This window comes from Ranitomeya imitator, chromosome 7, assembly GCF_032444005.1.
Source record: "Ranitomeya imitator isolate aRanImi1 chromosome 7, aRanImi1.pri, whole genome shotgun sequence".
NCBI classification, from domain to species: Eukaryota; Metazoa; Chordata; class Amphibia; order Anura; family Dendrobatidae; genus Ranitomeya; species Ranitomeya imitator.
In genome coordinates this window covers 165,384,650-165,408,075 of record NC_091288.1, presented here as the reverse complement: position 1 = coordinate 165,408,075, position 23,426 = coordinate 165,384,650, and the positions used below count along the sequence as shown (strand labels likewise).

At 43.5% G+C, this 23,426-nt stretch overlaps 1 protein-coding gene across 2 annotated transcripts in view; it reads right to left on the bottom strand.

Moving 5' to 3' along the window:
• The window catches only part of METTL22 (methyltransferase 22, Kin17 lysine), a 201,000-nt gene that overhangs the window by 92,758 nt on the left and 84,816 nt on the right, over positions 1-23,426 (bottom strand). The window contains exons 6-7 of one of the 2 annotated variants that reach the window (XM_069733992.1): positions 17,792-17,863; positions 6,959-7,012 (exon numbers count right to left, since the gene is read on the bottom strand). In XM_069733992.1, the coding sequence (XP_069590093.1) occupies positions 6,959-7,012; positions 17,792-17,863 (126 nt within the window). The remainder of the gene's footprint in view (positions 1-6,958; positions 7,013-17,791; positions 17,864-23,426) is intronic. The other variant, XM_069733993.1, reaches the window with a different exon arrangement.

The following is a 23,426-nucleotide window of genomic DNA, read 5'->3' as shown; positions in this document are numbered from 1 at the left end:
CAACCCTAACCCTAACTGTAGCCCCAACCCTAACTGTAGCCCCAACCGTAATGGCAAAATGGAAATCCGGTATCCAAGGTGAGCAGCAGAGCTGTGTTAATCACCGGTTTCTCGGTGGCAGTGGCCATCTTCCTGAGGCCGCGCATGCGCAGATTGAGTGCTCTGCTTTCTGGGGCTTCAGGAAAATGTCCGCGGGAGGCCGCGCGTGCGCAGATGGAGATCGCGGCGGTCATGTTCCTGAAGGCGAGATCTCAATCTGCGCACGCGTGGCCGCAGGAAGATGGCCGCCGCCATCGAGAAAAATGTGATTCACCTGGCTCTGCTGCTCGCATTGGATACCAGGCCGCGGCATCACCACACCTGTGGAAGGGACCCTGCTCATGCCATACCGCTCACCGCGCCTCACGATCCCCGCACCTCTGCCACCACCACACCACTGCCGGTAAGCCTGCATTCAAACTATAAGACACACCCCCCATTTTCCTCACAATTTTTTTGGGGGGTTAAATTGCGTCCTATAGTCTGAAAAATACGGTACTTTTATAGCGGGTTTTTTAGCGGATTTTTATGATTGGCAGCTGCCACACACTAAAAGACTTTTATTGCAAAAAATAGTTTTTGTATCTCCACATTTTGAGAGCTATAATTTTTCCATGTTTTGGTCCACAGAGTCATGTGAGGTCTTGTTTTTTGTGGGACGAGTTGACGTTTTTATTGGTACCATTTTCGGGCATGTGACATTTTTTTGATCACTTTTTATTCTGATTTTTGTGAGGCAGAATGACTAAAAGCCAGCTATTCATGAATTTCTTTTTTTTTGGGGGGGGGGGAGGGGGTGCGTTTATAACGTTCCACGTTTGGTAAACATGATAAAGCAATTTTATTCTTTGGGTCAGTACGATTACAGCGATACCTCATTTATATTTTTTTTCATGTTTTGGCGCTTTTAAACGATAAAAACTATTTTATATATAAAATAATTATTTTTGCATCGCTTTATTCTGAGGACTATAACTTTTTTATTTTTTTGCTGATGATGCTGTATGGCAGCTCGTTTTTTGCAGGACAGGATGACGTTTTCAGCGGCACCATGGTTGCTTATATCCGTCTTTTTGATCGCATGTTATTCTACTTTTTGTTCGGTGGTATGATAATAAAGCGTTGTTTTTTGCCTCGTTTGTTTGTTTTTTTTACGGTGTTCACTGAAGAGATTAACTAGTGGGAAAGTTTTATAGGTAGGGTCGTTACGGACGCGGCGATACTAAATATGTGTACTTTTATTGTTTTTTTTTATTATTTACATAAAGAAAGGTATTTATTGGAACAATATTTTTTTATTTATTTAGGATGTTTTTTCTTTTTTTACACATGTACCGTATATACTCGAGTATAAGCTGAGATTTTCAGCCCCAAAAAAATGGGCTTAAAGTGCCCCTCTCGGCTTATACTCAAGTCATGGTCGGAAGGTGAGGGGGAGTGACGACTGTCTCCGGGCGCGGCAGCTTCTTCTCCTGTTCAGCGGTCACTAGTACCGCTCATTAAAGTAATGAATATGGACTCCACTTCCTTCGGGGTGGAGCCGCATATTCATTACTGTAATGAGTGGTACCATGTGACCGCTCACTACAGGAAGAAGCTGCTGCGCCCGGAGACCGTGGGAGATGCAGGGACCGCGTCAGGAGCGGCGGGAGCAGGTGAGTATTTCATATTCACCTTTCCACATTCCACCGACGCCCCGTCTTCCGCGTCCTCTGCACTGACTGTTCAGGTCAGATGGCGCAATGACATATTAGTGTGCGCGCCGCCCTCTGCCTGAACAGTCAGTGGGGAGAGACGGGACGCTGAGGAGCACGACGAGAGGTGAGTAGGTCATTTTTTTTTTGTGCAGCAGCAGCATTACATGTGGCACAATGTTATATGGAGCGTCTATGGGGCCATAAAGAACTGTATGGAGCATTATATGGGGCATCTATGGGGCCATAAAGAACTGCATGGAGCATTATATGGGGCATATTTTAATATGGAGCGTCTTATGGGGCCATAATGAACTGTATGGAGCATTATATGGGGCTCCTGATTCAATATGGATATTCAAAAACACTTAACCTACTGATGTCTCAATTAATTTTATTTTTATTGGTATCTATTTTTATTTTTGACATTTACCAGTAGCTGCAGCATTTTCCACCCTAGGCTTATACTTGAGTCATTAAGTAATCCCAGTCTTTTTTGGCAAAATTAGGGGGATCGGCTTATACTCAGGTTGGCTTATACTCGAGTGTATACGGTAAATATATATTTTTTTACTTTGTACCAGTGTGGGGCATCATGATATAGTGTCAGATTGCTGATCTGACACTTTGCAATGCACTGTGTCAGATCAGTGATCTGACAGGCACTGCAGGGAGGCTTTCCGACACCTGCTCTGAGCAGGCGTTTGCAAGCCACCTCCCTGCAGGACCCGTAAGGAGCCCTGCGGCCATCTTGGATCCGGGGCCTGCAGGGAGGAGGACTGAGGAGACGCTTGGAGCAATGCGATCACATCGCGTTGCTCCGAGGGTCTCATGGAAGCATGCAGGGAGCTCCCTCCCTGCGTGATGCTTCCCTATGCCGCCGGAACGCTGCCATCATGTTTGATCGCAGTATTTCGGGGGTTAATGTGCCAGGAGCGGCCTGTGACCGCTCCTGGCACATAGTGCCCGATGTCAGCTGTGATAGTCAGCTGACACCCGGCCGCGTTCCCCCCGTGAGCGCGGCTGATCGCGTTAGACGAGATAGTAAAGGTACCTTCACACATAACGATATCGTTAACGATATCGTTGCTTTTGGTGACGTTGCAACGATATCGTTAAGGAAATTGCTATGTGTGACAGCGACCAACGATCAGGCCCCTACTGTGCCATCGTTGGTCGCTGAACAAAGTCCAGAACTTTATTTCGTCGCTGGATCTCCCGTGGACATCGCTGGATCGGCGTGTGTGACACCGATCCAGCGATATATAGTAGGGTAAACCATCAGCACTCAGACAACGGATGCACGCTCCAAGGTCCAAGGATCCAATCGGACACAAACGTATAAGAAAAAAAGAAAAGCAGCATCCATACCAGGTGATGAAAATCCAAAACGTATCTTTATTCTGCCATGGTAAAATACAACGTTTCGGCCAGGTTGGCCTTTGTCAAGTATGATCCAGCGATGTCTTCACTGGTAACCAGGGTAAACATCGGGTAACTAAGCGCAGGGCCGCGCTTAGTAACCCGATGTTTACCCTGGTTACCATCCTAAAAGTAAAAAAAACAAACACTACATACTTACCTACCGCTGTCTGTCCCCGGCGCTGTGCTCTGCACTCCTCCTGTACTGGCTGTGAGCGTCGGTCAGCCGGAAAGCAGAGCGGTGACGTCACCGCTCTGCTTTCCGGCCGCTGTGCTCACAGCCAGTACAGGAGGAGTGCAGAGAAGCAGAGCGCCGGGGACAGACAGCGTTAGGTAAGTATGTAGTGTTTGTTTTTTTTACTTTTAGGATGGTAATCAGGGTAAACATCGGGTTACTAAGCGCGGCACTGCGCTTAGTTACCCGATGTTTACCCTGGTTACCGGCATCGTTGGTCGCTGGAGAGCGGTCTGTGTGACAGCTCTCCAGCGACCAAACAGTGACGCTGCAGCGATCCGGATCGTTGTCGGTATCGCTGCAGCGTCGCTTAATGTGAAGGGGCCTTAAGTCTAATGTCAGAAAGGGGTTAAAAGAACATGTAATGTTTTACCATCAGCTATTTGACCAATGTCAGTGTGCCATGAAGTGTGCATTAGCTTTTCTGCACTTTTGTCTACTATTCTTTGTCCTATTGGACATGTATATAATCTAGCACTGTTAATGCACTTTAACAACTTCGCTGTGTGACCTAGTGCCCTATCCTACTATCAGGCTCATGCTCTGCTTATTTACATCTACTGATAGCTGCCAGGTTGTCTCTTGTGTTCAAATTAGCCCTTTGTATTAAAGTCTCTGTATAGAACCCCCACATGCTATTGGATATATACAGGAGCCTCCAGGCCCCATCAAGCTACCTTTGTGTAATTCTTTAATACCATTTATAATACTCTGGAATTTGTGAGTTCCAGCTGACACTACCCAACTACCTATGTACACGAACTTTTGTAATATTGAGGTATATATATATATAAATTATTTTCTTTATGTACCATCTAATAGGTTCTGAATAATTTCCTATACCATGACACAGATCTCCAAGGATTGGTATAACCTCCTATGCAGGCAGTATATTTTGCAATTATATCTCCCTTAAATGTAATTTTTATGTACGTTTTCATCTATGTATTTGATTCAATAAAGATTATTTATTTATTTTATTTGGCATATGCTTCCTTGCTTTTATAGGATAGTCCTACCTTATGATGTCCTCAGATTACATAGCAAAAACCTGCTGACAGATTCCCTTTAAGATACTATATTTTGACATTAACATACTGGACCCCTACTCTTTTTGTAAAATGATCAGATAACAGCAAATTCAGAACTTCCTAAAGCAGAAAATCAAACATGGCAAAATAAATATATTTATGGCAATTCTTTATCTGTGAGTAAACACCTATATACAGTACTTTTATTGTCAATATAATTGTAAATTATGGCCCCGATTCATGTAGACTGGCAAGCTCCACGCCATTATCAATAACGAGGAGGGGTGGAGTACGAGTCTACCGATTCATTAAGAGGTGCACACCTCAGGGCTGTGGAGTTGCAGTTGTGGAGTCAGAGTTTGTGTCCATTTTGGTGGAGACCGAGTAAAATGGACCGACTCCTAAAATATAGAATAAATTGGGTACAGTAGTACAATGCATAATGAGCTGGAAATGTTTTCATAAGAATGTGGGAAAGTTATGAAATGTCCTATAAATGTCTGTTGCGTTCCTAATCTTGGTCTTTAGCTGAGATGAATCTGTGCTGCAGTTTACGTACATGCTCAGTAGTGACCGCCGGTGCTATGGAGTCGGAGTCAGGGAAATTGAGGAGTCGAAGGTTTGGCCTACCGACTCCACAGCCCTGGCATGGCTCTTAATGAATCAGGAGTATCGGACAAGTGGTGTGCTTCTCCGTGTGCGACATGCCACAAATCTTACTATACAGTCATGGCCAAAAGTTTTGAGAATGACACCAAAATTATATTTTCACATGATCTGCTGCCCTCTGGTTTTTATTAGTGTGTGTCTGATGTTTATATCACATACAGAGATATATATATATATATATTTGCAATCATATTATGAGTACCAATAGGTTATATTGACAGTAAGAATGAGTTAATGCAGCAAGTCAATATTTGCAGTGTTGACCCTTCTTCTCCAAGACCTCTGCAATTCTCCCTGGCATGCTCTCAATCAACTTTTGGACCAAATCCTGACTGATAGCAGTCCATTCTTGCATAATCAATGCTTGCATTTTGCCAGAATTTGTTGGTTTTTGTTTGTCCACCCGTCTCTTGATGATTGACCACAAGTCCTCAATGGGATTAAGATCTGGGGAGTTTCCAGGCCATGGACCCAAAATCTGTATGTTTTGTTTCATGAGCCATTTAGTTATCACCTTTGCTTTATGGCAAGGTGCTCCATCATGCTGGTAAAGGCATTGTTGGGCGCCAAACTGCTCTTGGACGGTTGGGAGAAGTTGCTCTTGGAGGACATTCTGGTACCATTCTTTATTTATGGCTGTGTTTTTAGGCAAGACTGAGTGAGCCGATTCGTGGTTTCAGGATGCTTTACAGTTGGCCTGAGACAGGACTGGTGGTATCGCTCACCTCTTCTCCGAATAAGCTGTTTTCCAGATGTCCCAAACTATTGAAAAGGGGATTCATCAGAAAAAATGACTTTGCCCCAGTCCTCAGCAGTCCACTCCCTGTACCTTTTGCAGAATATCAGTCGGTCCCTGATGTTTTTTCTGGAGAGAAGTGGCTTCTTTGATGCCCTCCTTGAAACCAGGCCTTGCTCAAAGAGTCTCCGCCTCACAGTGCGTGCAGAAGCACTCACACCAGCCTGCTGCCATTCCTGGGCAAGCTCGGCACTGCTGGTAGTCCGATCCCGCAGCTGAAACAGTTTTAAGATACGGTCCTGGCGCTTGCTGGTCTTTCTTGGGTGCCCTGGAGCCTTTTTGACAACAATGGAAGCTCTCTCCTTGAAGTTCTTGATGATGCGATAGATTGTTGACTGAGGTGCAATCTTTGTAGCTGCGATACTCTTCCCTGTTAGGCCATTTTTGTGCAGTGCAATGATGGCTGCACGTGTTTCTTTAGAGATAACCATAGTTAACTGAAGAGAAACAATAATACCAAGCACCAGCCTCCTTTTAAAGTGTCCAGTGATGTCATTCTTACTTAATCATGACTGATTGATCGCCAGCCCTGTCCTCATCAACACCCACACCTGTGTTAATGGATTAATCACTAAAACAATGTTAGCTGCTCCTTTTAAGGCAGGACTGCAATGATGTTGAAATGTGTTTTGGGGGTTAAAGTTCATTTTCTTGGCAAATATTGACTTTGCAAGTACAGTAATTGCTGTTAAGCTGATCACTCTGACATTCAGGAGTATATGCAAATTGCCATTAGAAAAAATGAAGCAGTAGACTTTGGAAAAATTAATATTTGTCTCATTCTTAAAATTTTTCTCCATGACTGTAGTCCCCACATAGTGAAGGCCGCCACTCTTCAGGAAGGTAACGAGCAGCGGTCACCATGCTCCCAGCCTGCTCCAGCTCTGAACTACTTTATCAAAGCTGGGCGAAAATGGCGAGAGAACGCCAAAAGTTGCAAAATGTCATGGCATCTTCGAGATGCGCCAAAACTTTGTGACTTTTCAAAGCTTTTATGCCCGAATTCTGACATAAAAGCTTTGATGAATTGGGCAAATTGTGTTTTTGGTCATTTGCAATAGAATGAAATTACCTGTACACAATTGATTCTTGAGCCAGTCCAGTTCCTTCACCTTTACTTGGCCACCTGCATTAAAAGTAAAATTTAGCATTTAGTATTAAGAAAAAGTCAGGTGGCCTTTTCTGCTAGACACAACCAGAGCAAAGTACAGTAGAGGGATGAAAGGGTGAAATGTCACGTGCAAACGATATTCCTGGGAAAGAAAAAACAGTTACAGGAATATGCAGTTTCATTTAAAAAAAACAAAAACTTGCTTTTATCCTGCTGGCACTTTACTTTTTTCTTAATTTTAAGCTGAGTTTTTGTCCAAGAGTACTTAAAGCAAACCTGTCACCATGTTTGGCCGATATGAAAAATACGGCCACCACCATTCAGCTCCGGTATACAGAATTCTAAAATACAGTATATCTGCCCCCAACCCGACCTGGAAGAGAAGAAAGTGAGGTTTTATTATACTCACATGGGGGGCAGTCAGGTCCGTAGGGTGTGGATGTTATTGGTCCGACACGCCCCATCTTCTTCCGATCACCGCCCTCCTTCTTGCTTCATGTGGATGACACATTCCTACCCCATCCACACAGTCTCCTCTGTGCAGGTGTACTTATCTGCGCTGTTGATGGCAGAACAAGTACAGCAGGGCGCAGGTGCCAGGAAAGGTCGAAAAGCCCCAGTATATGTGTACTGCATTACTTTGATCTGTTCTCAACTTGGGATAGAAGTATGCCTGCACAGGAGCGCGGTGCCAGGTAGACTGTGTGGATGGCGTCATCCACACAAAGCAAGAAGAAGGACGGCATTGCAGAACATGTGAGGTGCCAGACCGAGAACATCAACACTCCTTGAACAGAGTCCTGGCCTACAGTAAAGAGGCCAGGAGATATGGAGCACCTGAAGACAAAAAGAAGAGGAACTGATGGAAGGTGGTGAGCAGCAGGGCGGCTGGATCGGTCAGCCGTAAGGTGAGCATTCACTTTTTCCCCGCCTGACCTGTTCCACTTTACATATATCCGGGTTATGATCAAAGCTACAGAATGTATCCATTTTGTAACCTGGCGAATACCGGGGATGTATATTTTCCCTGCAATTTTTTCAATTTGTCACATACAAAATTATATAGTAGATAACTAGTACAGATCATTTGTAGATCACTGGTGGTAAGCAGGGCTGTGGAGTCGGAGTCATGGAGTTGGAGCCCATTTTGGTGGAGTCGGAGTTCATGTCATGGAAATTGAGGAGTCAAGAGTCAGAGGTTTGGCTTATCAACTCCACAGCGCTGGTGGTAAGCTTGCCAAATTCTTGTGTCCCATATGGGGCTAAGAATAATATATTTATGATGAATATACAGACTTTCCACTGTTAAAAAAATGTGTTATGAGTTTTTCCAGATAAAAGTACAAACTGGGCTGAAATACAAGACACAGACTACGGCCAACAAACCGTGTTTAAGGGAGAAAGCAGACACCTTTTTTCAAATACCATACAACTCCTACTTTGGACATATACAGACTATTTTTGGTATAGCTTTTTCTAAGCCAAAGTCTGAAGTGAATGTAACAGGAAGGAGTAGTAGCATCAGGAATCATACTATATTTCCAATCCTGACTTTGGTGCAACAAACTTAAAATTAAAACTAAATAAATGTATAAGAAAAAATGGAACGTGTGACTCCACCTTTCTAAATTTTATTTTTCTTTTAAAAGAGAACCTGTTAGGTCCCCAGTCTACTCCCAACTATGCTACAGCGGTATGCATGCCAATTCCTATATTCTGATAAGGTCTTCTATGTTCATTACTATTGTTGCCGTCTTCTAAAAATCTACTTTTATTCCACAGCTCGGCACATGCTAATGAGGACTAGAATACTAGTCCAGGGGGCATCTGTTCCAACAGAATATTTCAGCCTTGGATCTTCTAGTTGCGCCTCCCTTGGCATGGTTGACAGCTTCCATATTCTCCTTGCTATGGTAGCGCCGCTGGAACGTTGCATGTATGTGCAAGCTTCCCAATGGTCCTACCATGATGAGGATTATATAGAGGCTGTCAGTCATGCCTAGAGTAGGGATTAGTGTTCCTAAAAAAACTTTACACCAACATAACCCTGTATATATTTCTACCTTAAAGGGGAATAGAAAAAAATAAAGGAATGTTATTATAAATTCCTAAATACATTTAATTAGTAAATCACAATCTTTTTCTCTAGGGAGGGAAGCATTATAGTATTGAAATGGCCACCTTGTTATGCCAGAACAGATTTCTGTCAGTGTGCTTGGACAGAAGACTATGCTCATGTGCTGTAGGGCAAACTTCTCCTGTGACCTGGAGATAACCTATACCATTGTATTGTCATTCACAATGGGTGGACAGCAGTGTGAGCAGTCTCTTGTAATACTGGAGTTACCAGGGGTGCTGAGATAAGAAGAGGCTGCTCATATTTCTGTCCATCATGTCTGATCGAATATTGGATATACCAGGGGTGCTGAAGTAAGAAGCTGTTCCCACTGTGGTGGGTCTGAGGTAAGATGAAAAAGACACGGTGGACAACAGTGTGAGCAGCCTCTTCTTATCTCAGCACTCCTGGCATCTCCAGTATTATAACAGATAGACATGGTGGACAGCAGTGTGAGCGACCTGTTATCTCGGAACTCTTGGCATCTCCAGTATTAGATCAGATAGGCATGGTGGACTGCAGTGTAAGCAGCCTCTTCTTATCTCAGCACTCCTGGCATTTCCAGTATTATACCAGATAGACATGGTGGACAGCAGTGTGAGCAGCCTCTTCTTATCTCAGCACTCCTGGCATCTCCAGTATTATACCAGATAGACATGGGGGACAGCAGTGTGAGCAGCCTCTTCTTATCTCAGCACTCCTGGCATCTTCAGTATTATACCAGATAGACATGGTGGACAGCAGTGTGAGCAGCCTCTTCTTATCTCAGCACTCCTGGCATCTCCAGTATTATACCAGATAGACATGGGGGACAGCAGTGTGAGCAGCCTCTTCTTATCTCAGCACTCCTGGCATCTTCAGTATTATACCAGATAGACATGGTGGACAGCAGTGTGAGCAGCCTCTTCTTATCTCAGCACTCCTGGCATCTCCAGTATTAGATCAGATAGACATGGTGGACAGCAGTGTGAGCAGCCTCTTCTTATCTCAGCACTCCTGGCATCTCCAGTATTATACCAGATAGACATGGTGGACAGCAGTGTGAGCAGCCTCTTCTTATCTCAGCACTCCTGGCATTTCCAGTATTATACCAGATAGACATGGTGGACAGCAGTGTGAGCAGCCTCTTCTTATCTCAGCACTCCTGGCATCTTCAGTATTAGATCAGATATACATGGTGGACAGCAGTATGAGCAGCCTCTTCTTATCTCATCACTCTTTGCATCTTGAGTTTTAGATCAGATAGACATGGTGGACAGCAGTGTAAGCAGCCTCTTCTTATCTCAGCACTCCTGGCATCTCCAGTATTAGAACACACAGACAGGGTGGACAGCAGTGTGAGCAGCCTCTTCTTATCTCAGCACTCCTATTATTTCAAGTATTAGATCAGATACGCATGGTGGACAGCAGTGTGAGCAGCCTCTTATCTCTGCACTCCTGGTATCTCCAGTATTCGATCAGATAGACAGGGTGGACAGCAGTACGAGCAGCCTCTTCTTACTTCAGCACACCTAGTATCTCCAGTATCACACTGATCTGATCTTCCTACCGCACATGCTCACAGACACCTGTCATATTAGCATTCTTGGGCCAGTTTTTTTTCAGGGTACCAAGATTGCAGCCATTTTAACCCCTTAACATCCAATGACGGGCATAGCCTGTCATGGCAGGGTGTCAGTTCCCACACCAGGACGGGCTATGCCCATCATGCATTTAAACTTTCACTGCATGTAAACACGCAGTGACAGTTCAGTGCCGATAGCTGCCTTTGACAGAGGTGTAGAAATACATGCAGCCGCACACTCCGGTTCCGAGTGCTGGCGGCAGTGCCGTGTATTGAGATGCGAGACTCGTGCAAGTTTCTCGCACATGTGATCCCGGCCTAAACAAAACAATCGTGATTGGCTAATAAAGGCATTTAGGAATCTGTTTATAATGACCTTTCCTTTAGTTTTTTTTTCTATTTCCAGGGATCTCCTTTAATGAAATAACTGACCATAGTACTGTAAAATTTAGAAAACATAGTCATTGCTTCTCATATATTCAAATGCTTACACCATATCAGTCTATTTTTCAAAGAAAGATTGAAATACTTTCAAATATTTGTATTAAATTTGGAAAGTTTGCAGCTGAAGACATGTTTTACTCAAAGCATACTAGACAGACTGACAAGTCCTATAAGGAGCTTCCAGTATAACAGCAGACATGATTGTTCTCCATGAGTTTCTGTATAGCAATACACGGACATTGTGAAGGAGCCCCATTTAACTCCTTGATCACTCACTGAAATTAAATCATAATTACCCACAGTGCTGACTATCATTCTTGTGTGCAGCCATTTTAAGATTACTTTTTATTTCATCTTTGGTAAAGGGATTACACAACATCTGGTCACTGAAGCATATATGGAAATACTAATATACCGGTACTCTAAATACAACATTTTCTAATATGGCAGGTTGAGCTGAACTGTAAGCCCACTGCTTCATTCAATTGGCTGAAGTCAAATGCTGCCTCCATGAGGACCACTAGTGACCATGGAAAAATGGTGTCAATGTCAACATGAAAAACTTCCAGGTTACTGGGCAACAACATAGAGCGAGTTCAGTATATTTATGCTGGATTATGCAATGTGGACCAGACTTCTGCTCATTTGGTGAGTACACCCATCAGTATATTTTTTTTATTCCATCCCACCCTTTTCTTCAAGTTTAATTCTCCATTTTTCTCCGTATTTATTTTCCCTACTTACAGCTTAAACTGCCACTGTGCCTACGATTACTGTGCTGTGACAGATCTACATCCACCTCCGCTCTGCTACAGCAGGCATGAAACAACACATCGTCTGCTCTGCTACAGCAGACACAAGACACCGTTGGCTCTGCTACACCAAACAGTGCATCGCCAGGTCTGCTGAAGCGGACAGCGCATCGCCAGGTCTGCAGAAGCGGACAGCGCATCGCCAGGTCTGCAGAAGCGGACAGCGCATCGCCAGGTCTGCAGAAGCGGACAGCGCATCGCCAGGTCTGCAGAAGCGGACAGCGCATCGCCAGGTCTGCAGAAGCGGACAGCGCATCGCCAGGTCTGCAGAAGCGGACAGCGCATCGCCAGGTCTGCAGAAGCGGACAGCGCATCGCCAGGTCTGCAGAAGCGGACAGCGCATCGCCAGGTCTGCTGAAGCGGACAGCGCATCGCCAGGTCTGCAGAAGCGGACAGCGCATCGCCAGGTCTGCAGAAGCGGACAGCGCATCGCCAGGTCTGCAGAAGCGGACAGCGCATCGCCAGGTCTGCAGAAGCGGACAGCGCATCGCCAGGTCTGCTGAAGCGGACAGCGCATCGCCAGGTCTGCTGAAGCGGACAGCGCATCGCCAGGTCTGCAGAAGCGGACAGCGCATCGCCAGGTCTGCTGAAGCGGACAGCGCATCGCCAGGTCTGCTGAAGCGGACAGCGCATCGCCAGGTCTGCTGAAGCGGACAGCGCATCGCCAGGTCTGCTGAAGCGGACAGCGCATCGCCAGGTCTGCTGAAGCGGACAGCGCATCGCCAGGTCTGCTGAAGCGGACAGCGCATCGCCAGGTCTGCTGAAGCGGACAGCGCATCGCCAGGTCTGCTGAAGCGGACAGCGCATCGCCAGGTCTGCTGAAGCGGACAGCGCATCGCCAGGTCTGCTGAAGCGGACAGCGCATCGCCAGGTCTGCTGAAGCGGACAGCGCATCGCAAGGTCTGCTGAAGCGGACAGCGCATCGCCAGGTCTGCTGAAGCGGACAGCGCATCGCCAGGTCTGCTGAAGCGGACAGCGCATCGCCAGGTCTGCTGAAGCGGACAGCGCATCGCCAGGTCTGCTGAAGCGGACAGCGCATCGCAAGGTCTGCTGAAGCGGACAGCGCATCGCAAGGTCTGCTGAAGCGGACAGCGCATCGCAAGGTCTGCTGAAGCAGACAGCGCATCGCAAGGTCTGCTGAAGCGGACAGCGCATCGCAAGGTCTGCTGAAGCGGACAGCGCATCGCAACGTCTGCTGAAGCGGACAGAGCATCGCCAGGTGTGCTACACCAGACACAAAGCACTGTCAGCTACACCACACCAGACAACGCACTGTAAACTCTGCTACACCAGACACAATGCACAGATAGCATTGCTAGTCCAGACAACGTACTGTCAGCACTGCTACACCAGCTACAATACACTGTTAGCGCTGCTACACCAGACACAATGGACCAACAGCTCTGCTATACCAGATACTGCTCTGTCACATTGCTGGAATCAAGGTCTCTACATTAACAGAAATAGATAGCAAAAAACCTAGTGACGTACTCCGTTTAAGTTGCTTTTGACCTTTTAACAAGCCTTGCAAAGTTACATATGGGATCAGGGTCACCGTCTCTACATCATGCTGCGATCAGAATAGGTAGCAAAAAGCTGGTGACAGATTCACTGTAACATAGGTCTGTGGGTAAGATCTCTCAAGGGGTATAGTGCCAAACTAGGCAAGGGTAACTTCTAGGTCAGTGAGGGGTGATTTACGGCCATTTCCACTGTGTTAAGAAGGAACAAAAAAATAGGTAACAGCAGGAACTGGGTAAGGGTCAGGGAGTGTGAGTAATGTTTCTTTAACTTTTTTTATGCTGGTCTGAACTCTTTAGATTTTTTTTATTCCCTAGACAACCCTGTAATTAGAGATTGCTAATCTGCGACTTTTCAGGATAGAATCTATGGCAGCCATGGACATGCTGTATGTTATAAAATCCAATCAGCACAAATATTTTCCAGACAATGGGGTAAACAAATCCATCCACAAGCATAGCCGGTAGAATGTTAGTGGGCTACCTTAGAATGAGTACTGTACGTGGCCTTTGGGTCTCCATACACAAAACGAATAAATGATTTACAGGTGAAAATATATAATGTATGTGGTGGTAAATTATGCAGATATTAATAAGCTGTAATAGCAGGAAAGCAGTGGGGTGTACAAACGACTAGAAGACCTGCAGGATGGATTCTGATATTTTGTACACCCCACTGTTTTCCTGCTATTACAGCTTATTAATATCTGCATTGCACCACTGATATTCAAGGATCACTACTTGTATTACCACAGACCCAACACAATAAATCTTTCTAAGTACTTTAATGAATGTTCCACCCTCTCTGCTCAAGATTTAATAAAAGCTATTGTTAGCACCCAGCTATGTTGCTCCAGAGGCCCCGGACGTCTAAATCATCTAATGGCGACCCAGAAACAAGACTAATGCTCGAATATTGCCTGGGAAAAGTTAATAAATCATGTGAACGACATTACTCACATCAAGTAATTTATAAAAGTGTGAAACAGATGAGGCTGGACGGGCTTCTCTTCATAAATGTCTATGGACGGAATGTCTGGCTCCGAATACATGATGCATAGGGTTATGTGCCTTGGCCTGTGTCAATAACAGATGGCGGCTCCCTTTCCGGCATACTCAAGTTGTCAGTCGTCAAAAATCAAATGATTGCCAGAAGTCGAAACCAAAGTGATCAGCTGATCGCAACGGGGGCTGCAGCCAGAAAGTGGTTGTCTATGTAGAAGACAAGACACAAGGATTCCAGTAGGGTGGTGGCCCTTTCTGGTGCCCTGATAGATCCAGAATGGAGGGGATCAGAATGGAGATCTGCTGTGTTTGAGTAGCTCCTCTTTTGACCCACTCGAGGTGTCCTTGTATTTACAAGGTTGATCGTTTCTCTAAAAGTTTACCATATCTTGTGCAGAACCTACTTCAGTAGAACTACCCAGCTGGCTACAGATTCATCTCTGCAAAATCTACAGATTGCCAAGAGTGGAACCCAAGGCAATAAAAGGAATGTCAGCAAGTTTTTGCTATATAATCTGAAAGCAGCATAAGATAGGGACAAAAGACCCCGATTCTAGCGGTGTATTACTTACTGGGGTGTGTGTTGTTGTTTCAATAATCAGTGTTTTAGGTTACATTCACATTTGCGTCTTTGGGCGCAGCGTCGTCGACGCAACGCAAAACGCATGTCAAACGCATACACAACACAGCGTTTTTTGACACATGCGTTGTTCTATAGAATTGAAGAGCAAAAACGGTTAAAAAACCCCCCCATCACTTGCATTATATTCAAAAGGCGCAAGCGTCGACCAACGCGGGTCAACGCAGGCACCCGCGTCCTATGCGGTTTACAAAGCCACTAATGTGTTTTTTTTACGCATTTACAACGCACGTGCATTGCATGCGTTTTTTATCGGAAATGTGACGCATGAAAAATGCTACCTGTAGCGTCGTCCGCGCCCTGTCTGGTGCGTCAAAATGAGGCATGCGTCGTAAAATGCATGACAATGCATACCGGCGCATGTCCATGCGCCCCCCCATGTTAAAGATAGGGGCGCATGACGCATGCGTCGGTATCCGTCAACGACGCTGCGCCCAAAGACGCAAATGTGAACGTACCCTTATCAGCAGTAAAGGACTAGGTGTCTCCTGCCATGTAGTCCTCCTGCTCTGTATAACCCCACCACTGATTGGTAGAATTTTGTGTAGACTTTGCATAGGCATAAAGCAGCCAATCAGTGTTGTGGGCGGGGTTATACAGTGCTCAGCAATCAGAGAACTGCTAGATCTGCAGCAGAGAAAACTGTGCTCTTACTGTGATTGTACCAAGCATTAGGATATAGAGGTGGCCCCCAACTAGCATGACTGTGAAGTCGGTAAGCGAAACCTTGGACTTCAACTCCTCAATGTCCATGACACAGACTCTGGCTCAACGACTCCGACTTCACAGCCCTGCTAGCGAGTGCTATATCCATGCAATACACTGATGACAGAACTTTGTAGTTTATTCCAGAATCTGGCACCATGGTTGCCATTCTCAACTAGAGGGTGCACCGGTCCAGATTATTGTACTATGTGTATTGGATATTGTTTAAAGTATAGCACCAGCATTATTACTTGATATAAGCAAGAAGCCTCATAGTTCTTCTCACTGCCCAGTGTGGGGCTTTGGTATCCCAAACATTAAGTGGCTGGCAGTCTCAATTATTCCGTGTCCCGTGTACGAAAAAAGCAAAGCCAATACAGATCATTTGCTGCAAGCAGATAAAAATGTATCCGTCAGATTAAGCAAAAGGTCATTCCGCAGAGAATATCTGAGAAAGCTGCAGACTGCTCCAGCCGATCTGTTATTTTACAAAGGTTAAAAATGAGAGTTTAACAAATCCATCTCTGAATCATGGTATTTTATCACACACGTTAAAAAAGCAATGAAAGCCAATTTTAACATAAAAAGGGTTTTCCAGGTTGAATTTTCTTTTTATTCCTATGGGCCTGCTATTGGTTAAAACAATAAACTCATTAAGAACAACCAAAAACTAGAAGAAAAGACCAATTACGTCAATGATAAAAATGATATCTATTTAAAAATAGGTCTTAAATAAAAATACATTGAATAACAACATAAAAGTTATCTATAAAAAAACAAACAAAAAAAAACTATGCCCAGTAAGATAAATAACCTGAGACTATATAAAACATGTCTCAATGGTACAAGACAGACATGGTTTGGGGAAAAACCAAATAAAACACGACAACAAAAAAACTAAACAATAAACATCTTGACAGTGTTAAATTAATAAAACAAGCAATGGGCAATAGAAAAAAAACAATCTCATACAAAAAGTGAAAAAAATATAGACGGCTAAGAAGATATAGTTATATACAATATATTTGAAAACACAATGACATTTTGAGTACAATATGTGAAATTTCTTCTTGCAGTACAACTGGGCATTTCTTTAGTCTTCTCTGGGCATGTGCTTTCACCCCTTCCTCCCCGATGTTGCCAATCAACGCTGATCTAGCGGTCTCTGTTGCTGCAGTGCTGTGATTGGTACTATCTGGGAGGGAGGGGTGAACGCACATGGCCACATATAAGACCACAAGCAGTGTTTCACCAGACAAGGTGATCGTACATGACAAAATAACACTAAAATAAACCAATCCAGTGGTGCACAGTCCAGTGGACCTCCGAGACCTTGCCCAAAGAGGCTTATACTTTTCAGCAGGCAGGTAGCAGTTGTATGAAAAGAGGATTGGTAGTAGGTATAACCTGAATGTCAGTCCCTGTCCTGCTCTGCCCTTATCTACATTGAGGTCGGCTGAGATAAGATAAGGTTTAAATACTGGAGACAGGTTAGGACTGTCCTGACTGGGTACACTTTGTTACGGTGGGATGGCTTTTACGCTTTTTTGATTAAAATAGTGCTAACCAAGTACCCCGAGTTATTTATATGTGCTATTACTATTTACTTACTACAGACTTTATGTTCATTTTGTCTTTCTTGGGTAGGGACTGTGAAATGGCCATAGTGTGAACATGCTCTTACACACTGCACGTATACTGGCTTATGCTCCAGCTCTCTGGCAAAGTACTGGAGGGGAGATATGTATCACTGAGGTAGTTAGCTTCAGTGGTATGAACCTAGAAAATGCTCTAGCACACTAAGTGCTGAGAAAGGTTAACTAGCCATGTTTAGGGTTAGGCTGTTCAACACATCTCCACCCTAAGGTAGAGTTGAGAGGATAAATGCACAGCCTTTTGGCTCATCATATAACTACACAGACGCTCCAGTTTAATTTCACCAATATTAACTTATTAACAAACAACAGAAATACAGAACGAAATACAACCTGCTGTTTTCATGAGGCCGGTGTTTAGGGATACATTTCTCTCACACATATCTAGGAGGTCTTCACCAACATCTACAAGAGAAAGGTCAAACATTTCAACAGCTTCTATATTCTGTTATTAATGAGTATACATACACGTATTGCTAGTGATAGTTGCACTATAGTGATAGCTCCCCTCTAAAATGTAAAGTGCTGCGGAATATGTTGGCGATATAGAAATAAAAATTACACAGTCAGGAATTAAATAAGGAAATGATGTGTTCAACTTTGCAATCAAAGTTTAAGGTCAATGCATCTATATTAAAAATAAATAAACTTGCGGAACTCTTCACTAAACATTTCCTATGGCGGGATCCTCCATATGGTTCAAGGGATATGGTCGTTATATTTAGTGATAATTTTTAAATTTTTTTAAAAAAGGGACTTTGCTCATAGGATTCTCTGGGGACGCTTCTTTTAGCTACCACTTTGTATTTTTACCCTATGAGCAATGCCCCATTGGCAAAGATAATAGAAATTAGCACTAAATAAAGATGCTCATATCTCTGGAAACCTACGATTGATTTAAAAAGAGATAAAAAGTGTAATACCCAGGGGAGCAGTGGATAAGGGTATGTGCACACGTAGGATGGATCTCTGAGGATTTTTCCACACCTGTTTTTGAAACACCGCAGGTAAGCCGCACTGCGGATTTATTGCGGTTTTACCGTGGTTTTTGTGCGGATTCTACTGCGGTTTTACACCTGCGGTTTTCTATTATGAAGCAGGTGTAAAACCGCTGGGGAATCCGCACAAAGAATTGACATGCTGTGGAATGTAAATCGCAGCGTTTCCGCACGTTTTTTTCCGCAGCATGTGGACTGCGTTTTTTGTTTTCCGTAGCTTTACATGGTACTGTAAACTCATGGAAAACATCTGCAGATCCGCAGCGTCAAATCCGCTGCGGATCCGCAGCAAAATCTGCGCCGTGTGCACAAAAAATAAAAAGCAAAAACTGCACACTTTTAATCTGGTGATAGATACTCTTTAGCCCCTCTCTGAATTTCTATCCCTCTTCCCCACCCTATTTTTAGCTTACAAAATTATAAATATTTTTTAATATTTTCAGTATTTGGCACCTAATGAGTTAAAGTTAAGTGGGTGCTATCAGATAGTTTTCATTTGGGGTGTGTACTTCTTTCCTTTGAGTGTTGCTATCTTCTTATGATTGGTAAACATCATACAGGGAGAACGACATACCCCACAACAGCTTATAGGTTTTTCAGTGTGTGAGATGTAATGATAGAGCCTTGATCTCCTGGTCTCACTTTTTGAATGATTAGAAAGCACAGATGACATAACATTTCAGATAAGGTCCATGTGGGTTGAGGTGCAGCACAACTGAGTTTAGTTGTGTCAGTTTACAAACACTTATCAGCTCTCCTCCTCTTCTAGTATGGTCACCTTTCCTGTACTACTCCTCCCACACACTGCCTGTCTAGAGATGTGTCAGTATTCACACTTACGTCTGTTGTGTGCACTTATAGTCACTGTGAACCTAGAAGAGACTGCTTCTGTGTGAGATGTAATGACAGACTGATCTGATCATACTGCAGAACGAGTACAACTTGCTTAAGCACACAAGTTACAAATGAAATAACAGATATGTCAGGAATCTGGTGAGATGATAGAAGGGTGATACACAACTAAACTCAGCTGACTCCCCACACTGACTCTTACAGGAGATTAACCCCTTCATGACAAAAGCTTTTTTCGATTTTGCGTTTTCGTTTTTCGCTCCCATCCTTCCCAGAGCCATAACTTTTTTATTTTTCCGTCAATATGGCCATGTGAGGGCTTATTTTTTGTGGGACAAGTTGTGCTTTTGAATGACATCATTGGTTATAGCATGTCGTGTACTAGAAAACGGGAAAAAAAATTCCAAGTGCGGTGACATTGCAAAAAAAGTGCAATCCCACACTATTTGCTTTTTTGCTAGGTTCACTAAATGCTAAAACTGACCTGTCATTATGATTCTCCATGGCATTACGAGTTCATAGACACCAAACATGTCTGGGTTATTTTTTATCTGAAAAGTGGTTGTTATGCCGACACATCGCTGACCCCCGATCACGTGACGGGGGTCAGAGATGCGCTCATTTCCGGCCCAATGGCCGGAAGCGATAGTTAAATGCCGCTGTCCGCGTTTGACAGCGGCATTTAACGAGTTAATAGCGGTGGGTGGATCGCGATTCCACCTGTCGCTATTGCGGGCACATGTCAGCTGTACAAAACAGCTGACATGCCCCGGTTTTGATGCGTGCTCATTGCCGGAGCCCACATCAAAGCAGGGGATCTGACATCAGACGTACTATCCCGTCTGAGGTCAGAAAGGGGTTAAGGCTGAATCATGACATCTCACATACTGACAAATCTGCTCTAGACTATTGCGGGGGCATGTCCTTTGCTTTGTGTGTTGCTGCCTGCTTATGATTGGTCAGCAACCAGTATTAATATCAATATAATAAATAAATCTCATATCTGCTAAAGGAGGACATATCTCTTACTAAAATTAGTACATAACAGTGCATTATAACATTTTATTATTAAATATTCAAAAATGTGTTTTTTTGCTTTGTACCAATTAATTTGTACAGCACTGTAATTGGAATTGTTTTCACTTTTTTCAGTACATACGGTAATTGAGTGCAGTCATTCAAACCCTCAGCTGGTCCAGCAAAAAAACAGGTCCTTACACAGCTATGTTGATGGAAAAATTTAAAAAAAGACAATTCTTGGAAAAAGGCAAAGAAAAAGGGAAGTACAAAAACGGAATTCAACGTTTTAAAGATTACCGAACACTTGTGGTTTTACTAAACAACAGTTATTAGCAAAACTTATCAGAAAGGTCCTTAATGACCGCCTGGACGACCTAACTTTCTGAATGGTAACATGCCGTAATTAAAGCGTTTATTGCTCATTATCAGTTTATTAAACTATGTGGCAGTGCTGGCTTATTATAAAGAACGAGATATCATGTTTTAACAGCGAGGATGACCTCAGAGCCTTGTGGGACCCAACAACGCTGATATTTGGACCTGACCACTTTTGCTATAAACGTTCTTTAGGAAAGTCACCAGCCTCGCGCTGCATACTTAATTCTTAAATCAAATTCAAACTGGTGACTCTTTAAAGTTAATAAAATATGCCACTGGAAGCCATCAGACCTTTCCTCAAGACCCCAGGTTGCCATAAAGTCTGGAGATACGAATACTCCTTCAACTCTTCTATATATAGTGCAAACCATTTATCCCCATCAAGAGAATAAGGTATTAGTCCCATGGTTTATAGCTGTACAATCGGAGCCAAAATTAAAAACACAAAATAACATTTTAGCAGTGATACCTTCCGGACAGTTTCCCAGCCGTGTGAATAATGTCTCACATTTACACGGCTATAATAACGCCAAAAGTGAAGAGACGGCAGTATGTGAATATTATAAACCTTATGCGCAGACTGAGAGCAATAAATACATATTCTCGGCTTAGTGACGAGAATAATGATTCTATGTTTTCCTTATAAATTAATAATTACAGTAACACCATAGTGATCATCTAATAAACTATTAAATAAAGGAGCGCAAGAATACAACTAATCAGAATTCCAAATAGTTGCTGTAGGATATGTAGAAAAAAATGAATTGAATTATCATAAATTATTTGCAATAACAGTTCATAAGAATTCACTGTAGAAAAAAAACCTAGTGTATTACTAGAGGATAGGTCCCAGGAGAAATGACCATCCTTGAACAGAAGGAACAGCTAACGAAAAGCATTCGGGTTTATAGCAGGTTATCGGAATTACTTTAAAAGAGATCCTCCACCCGGGGACAGAAGAGTGATAATACATTTCACATCTAGAGTCCCCATCTTGTGCCCTTTGTTTGCCTCCATTACTTAGATAGGCATTACTTTCCTCCTGCCTATAGTTGGCCACTGGGACAATGAGAGTGCAGTGGGACGACTAAACCATGCCCTCCATGGCTTTCTTATTCAACAGCACAGGTAAGCTTAGACCACCGCTGCAACCCCCATGCTACTGAGGTTGCCATTTTGGAACAAGGAAGGCCACCAGGTAGGGAGATTGTACAGTCATGACAAAAACTATGCACACCTTCTCTGCATTCTATGGCTTCACATATCAGCACCCTCCACCCAAAAAAAAAAATCTTGTCCTTAGTGTCTTAAAATTAAAGAGATACATCCTCAGATAGACAATAACACAAGCCAAAGTACGCCGGGCAATGTTTTTATCAGTGGCTAGGCCAAAAATGCATCAGTATGTGAAAAATTAAGTAGACCTCATGAATCTACAGCTTGCCAAACCACCTTGGGCAGAAATAATGTGAAGCAATCACCTTCTGTATGATTTTGTGTCTCACATAGATCTTGAAGATTTTTGGGTCATTCTTTTATCATACAAAGTTGTGTAACACCTTTTCACCAAAGTCTACGCTCACCTTTCTCACTGTGCCAAATGTTTAAAATATGGCCAGTGTCAATGTTTGTCACTTTCTGTGGTAATACTGCAACTCTGGAACACTCCTACATTTCCCAGGGATTCAGATATTGGTTTTTTTTTTCTATGACACTTTCTACTTTATATCAATGGAGAATTTAGGTCAATACAGTCATGGCCAAAAGTATTAACACCCCTGCAATTCTGTCAGATAATACTCAGTTTCTTCCTGAAAAATGATTGCAATCACTAATTCTTTGGTATTATTATCTTCATTTAATTTGTCTTAAATGAAAAAAAACACAAAAGAGAATGGAGCAAACAGCAAAACATTGATCATTTCACACAAAACTCCAAAAATGGGCCAGACAAAAGTATTTCCACCCTCAGCCTAATACTTGGTTGCACAACCTTTAGCCAAAATAACTGCGACCAACCGCTTCCGGTAACCATCAATGAGTTTCTTACAATGCTCTGCTGGAATTTTAGACCATTCTTCTTGGCAAACTGCTCCAGGTCCCTGATATTTGAAGGGTGCCTTCTCCAAACTGCCATTTTTAGATGTCTCCACAGGTGTTCTATGGGATTCAGGTCTGGACTCATTGCTGGCCACCTTAGAAGTCTCCAGTGCTTTCTCTCAAACCATTTTCTAGTGCGTTTTGGGTCATTGTCCTGCTGAAGACCCATGACCTCTGAGGGAGACCCAGCTTTCTCACACTGGGCCCTACATTATGCTGCAAAATTTGTTGGTAGTCTTCAGACTTCATAATGCCATGCACACGATCAAGCAGTCCAGTGCCAGAGGCAGCAAAGCAACCCCAAAACATCAGGGAACCTCCACCATGTTTGACTGTAGGGACCGTGTTCTTTTCTTTGAATGCCTCTTTTTTTCTCCTGTAAACTCTATGTTGATGCCTTTGCCCAAAAAGCTCTATTTTGTCTCATCTGACAAGAGAATATTCTTCCAAAACATTTTAGGCTTTTTCAGGTAAGTCTTGGCAAACTCCAGGTTGACTTTTTTATGTCTCGGGGTAAGAAGTGGGGTCTTCCTGGGTCTCCTACCATACAGTCCCTTTTCATTCAGATGCCGACGGATAGTACGGGTTGACACTGTTGTACCCTCGGACTGCAGGGCAGC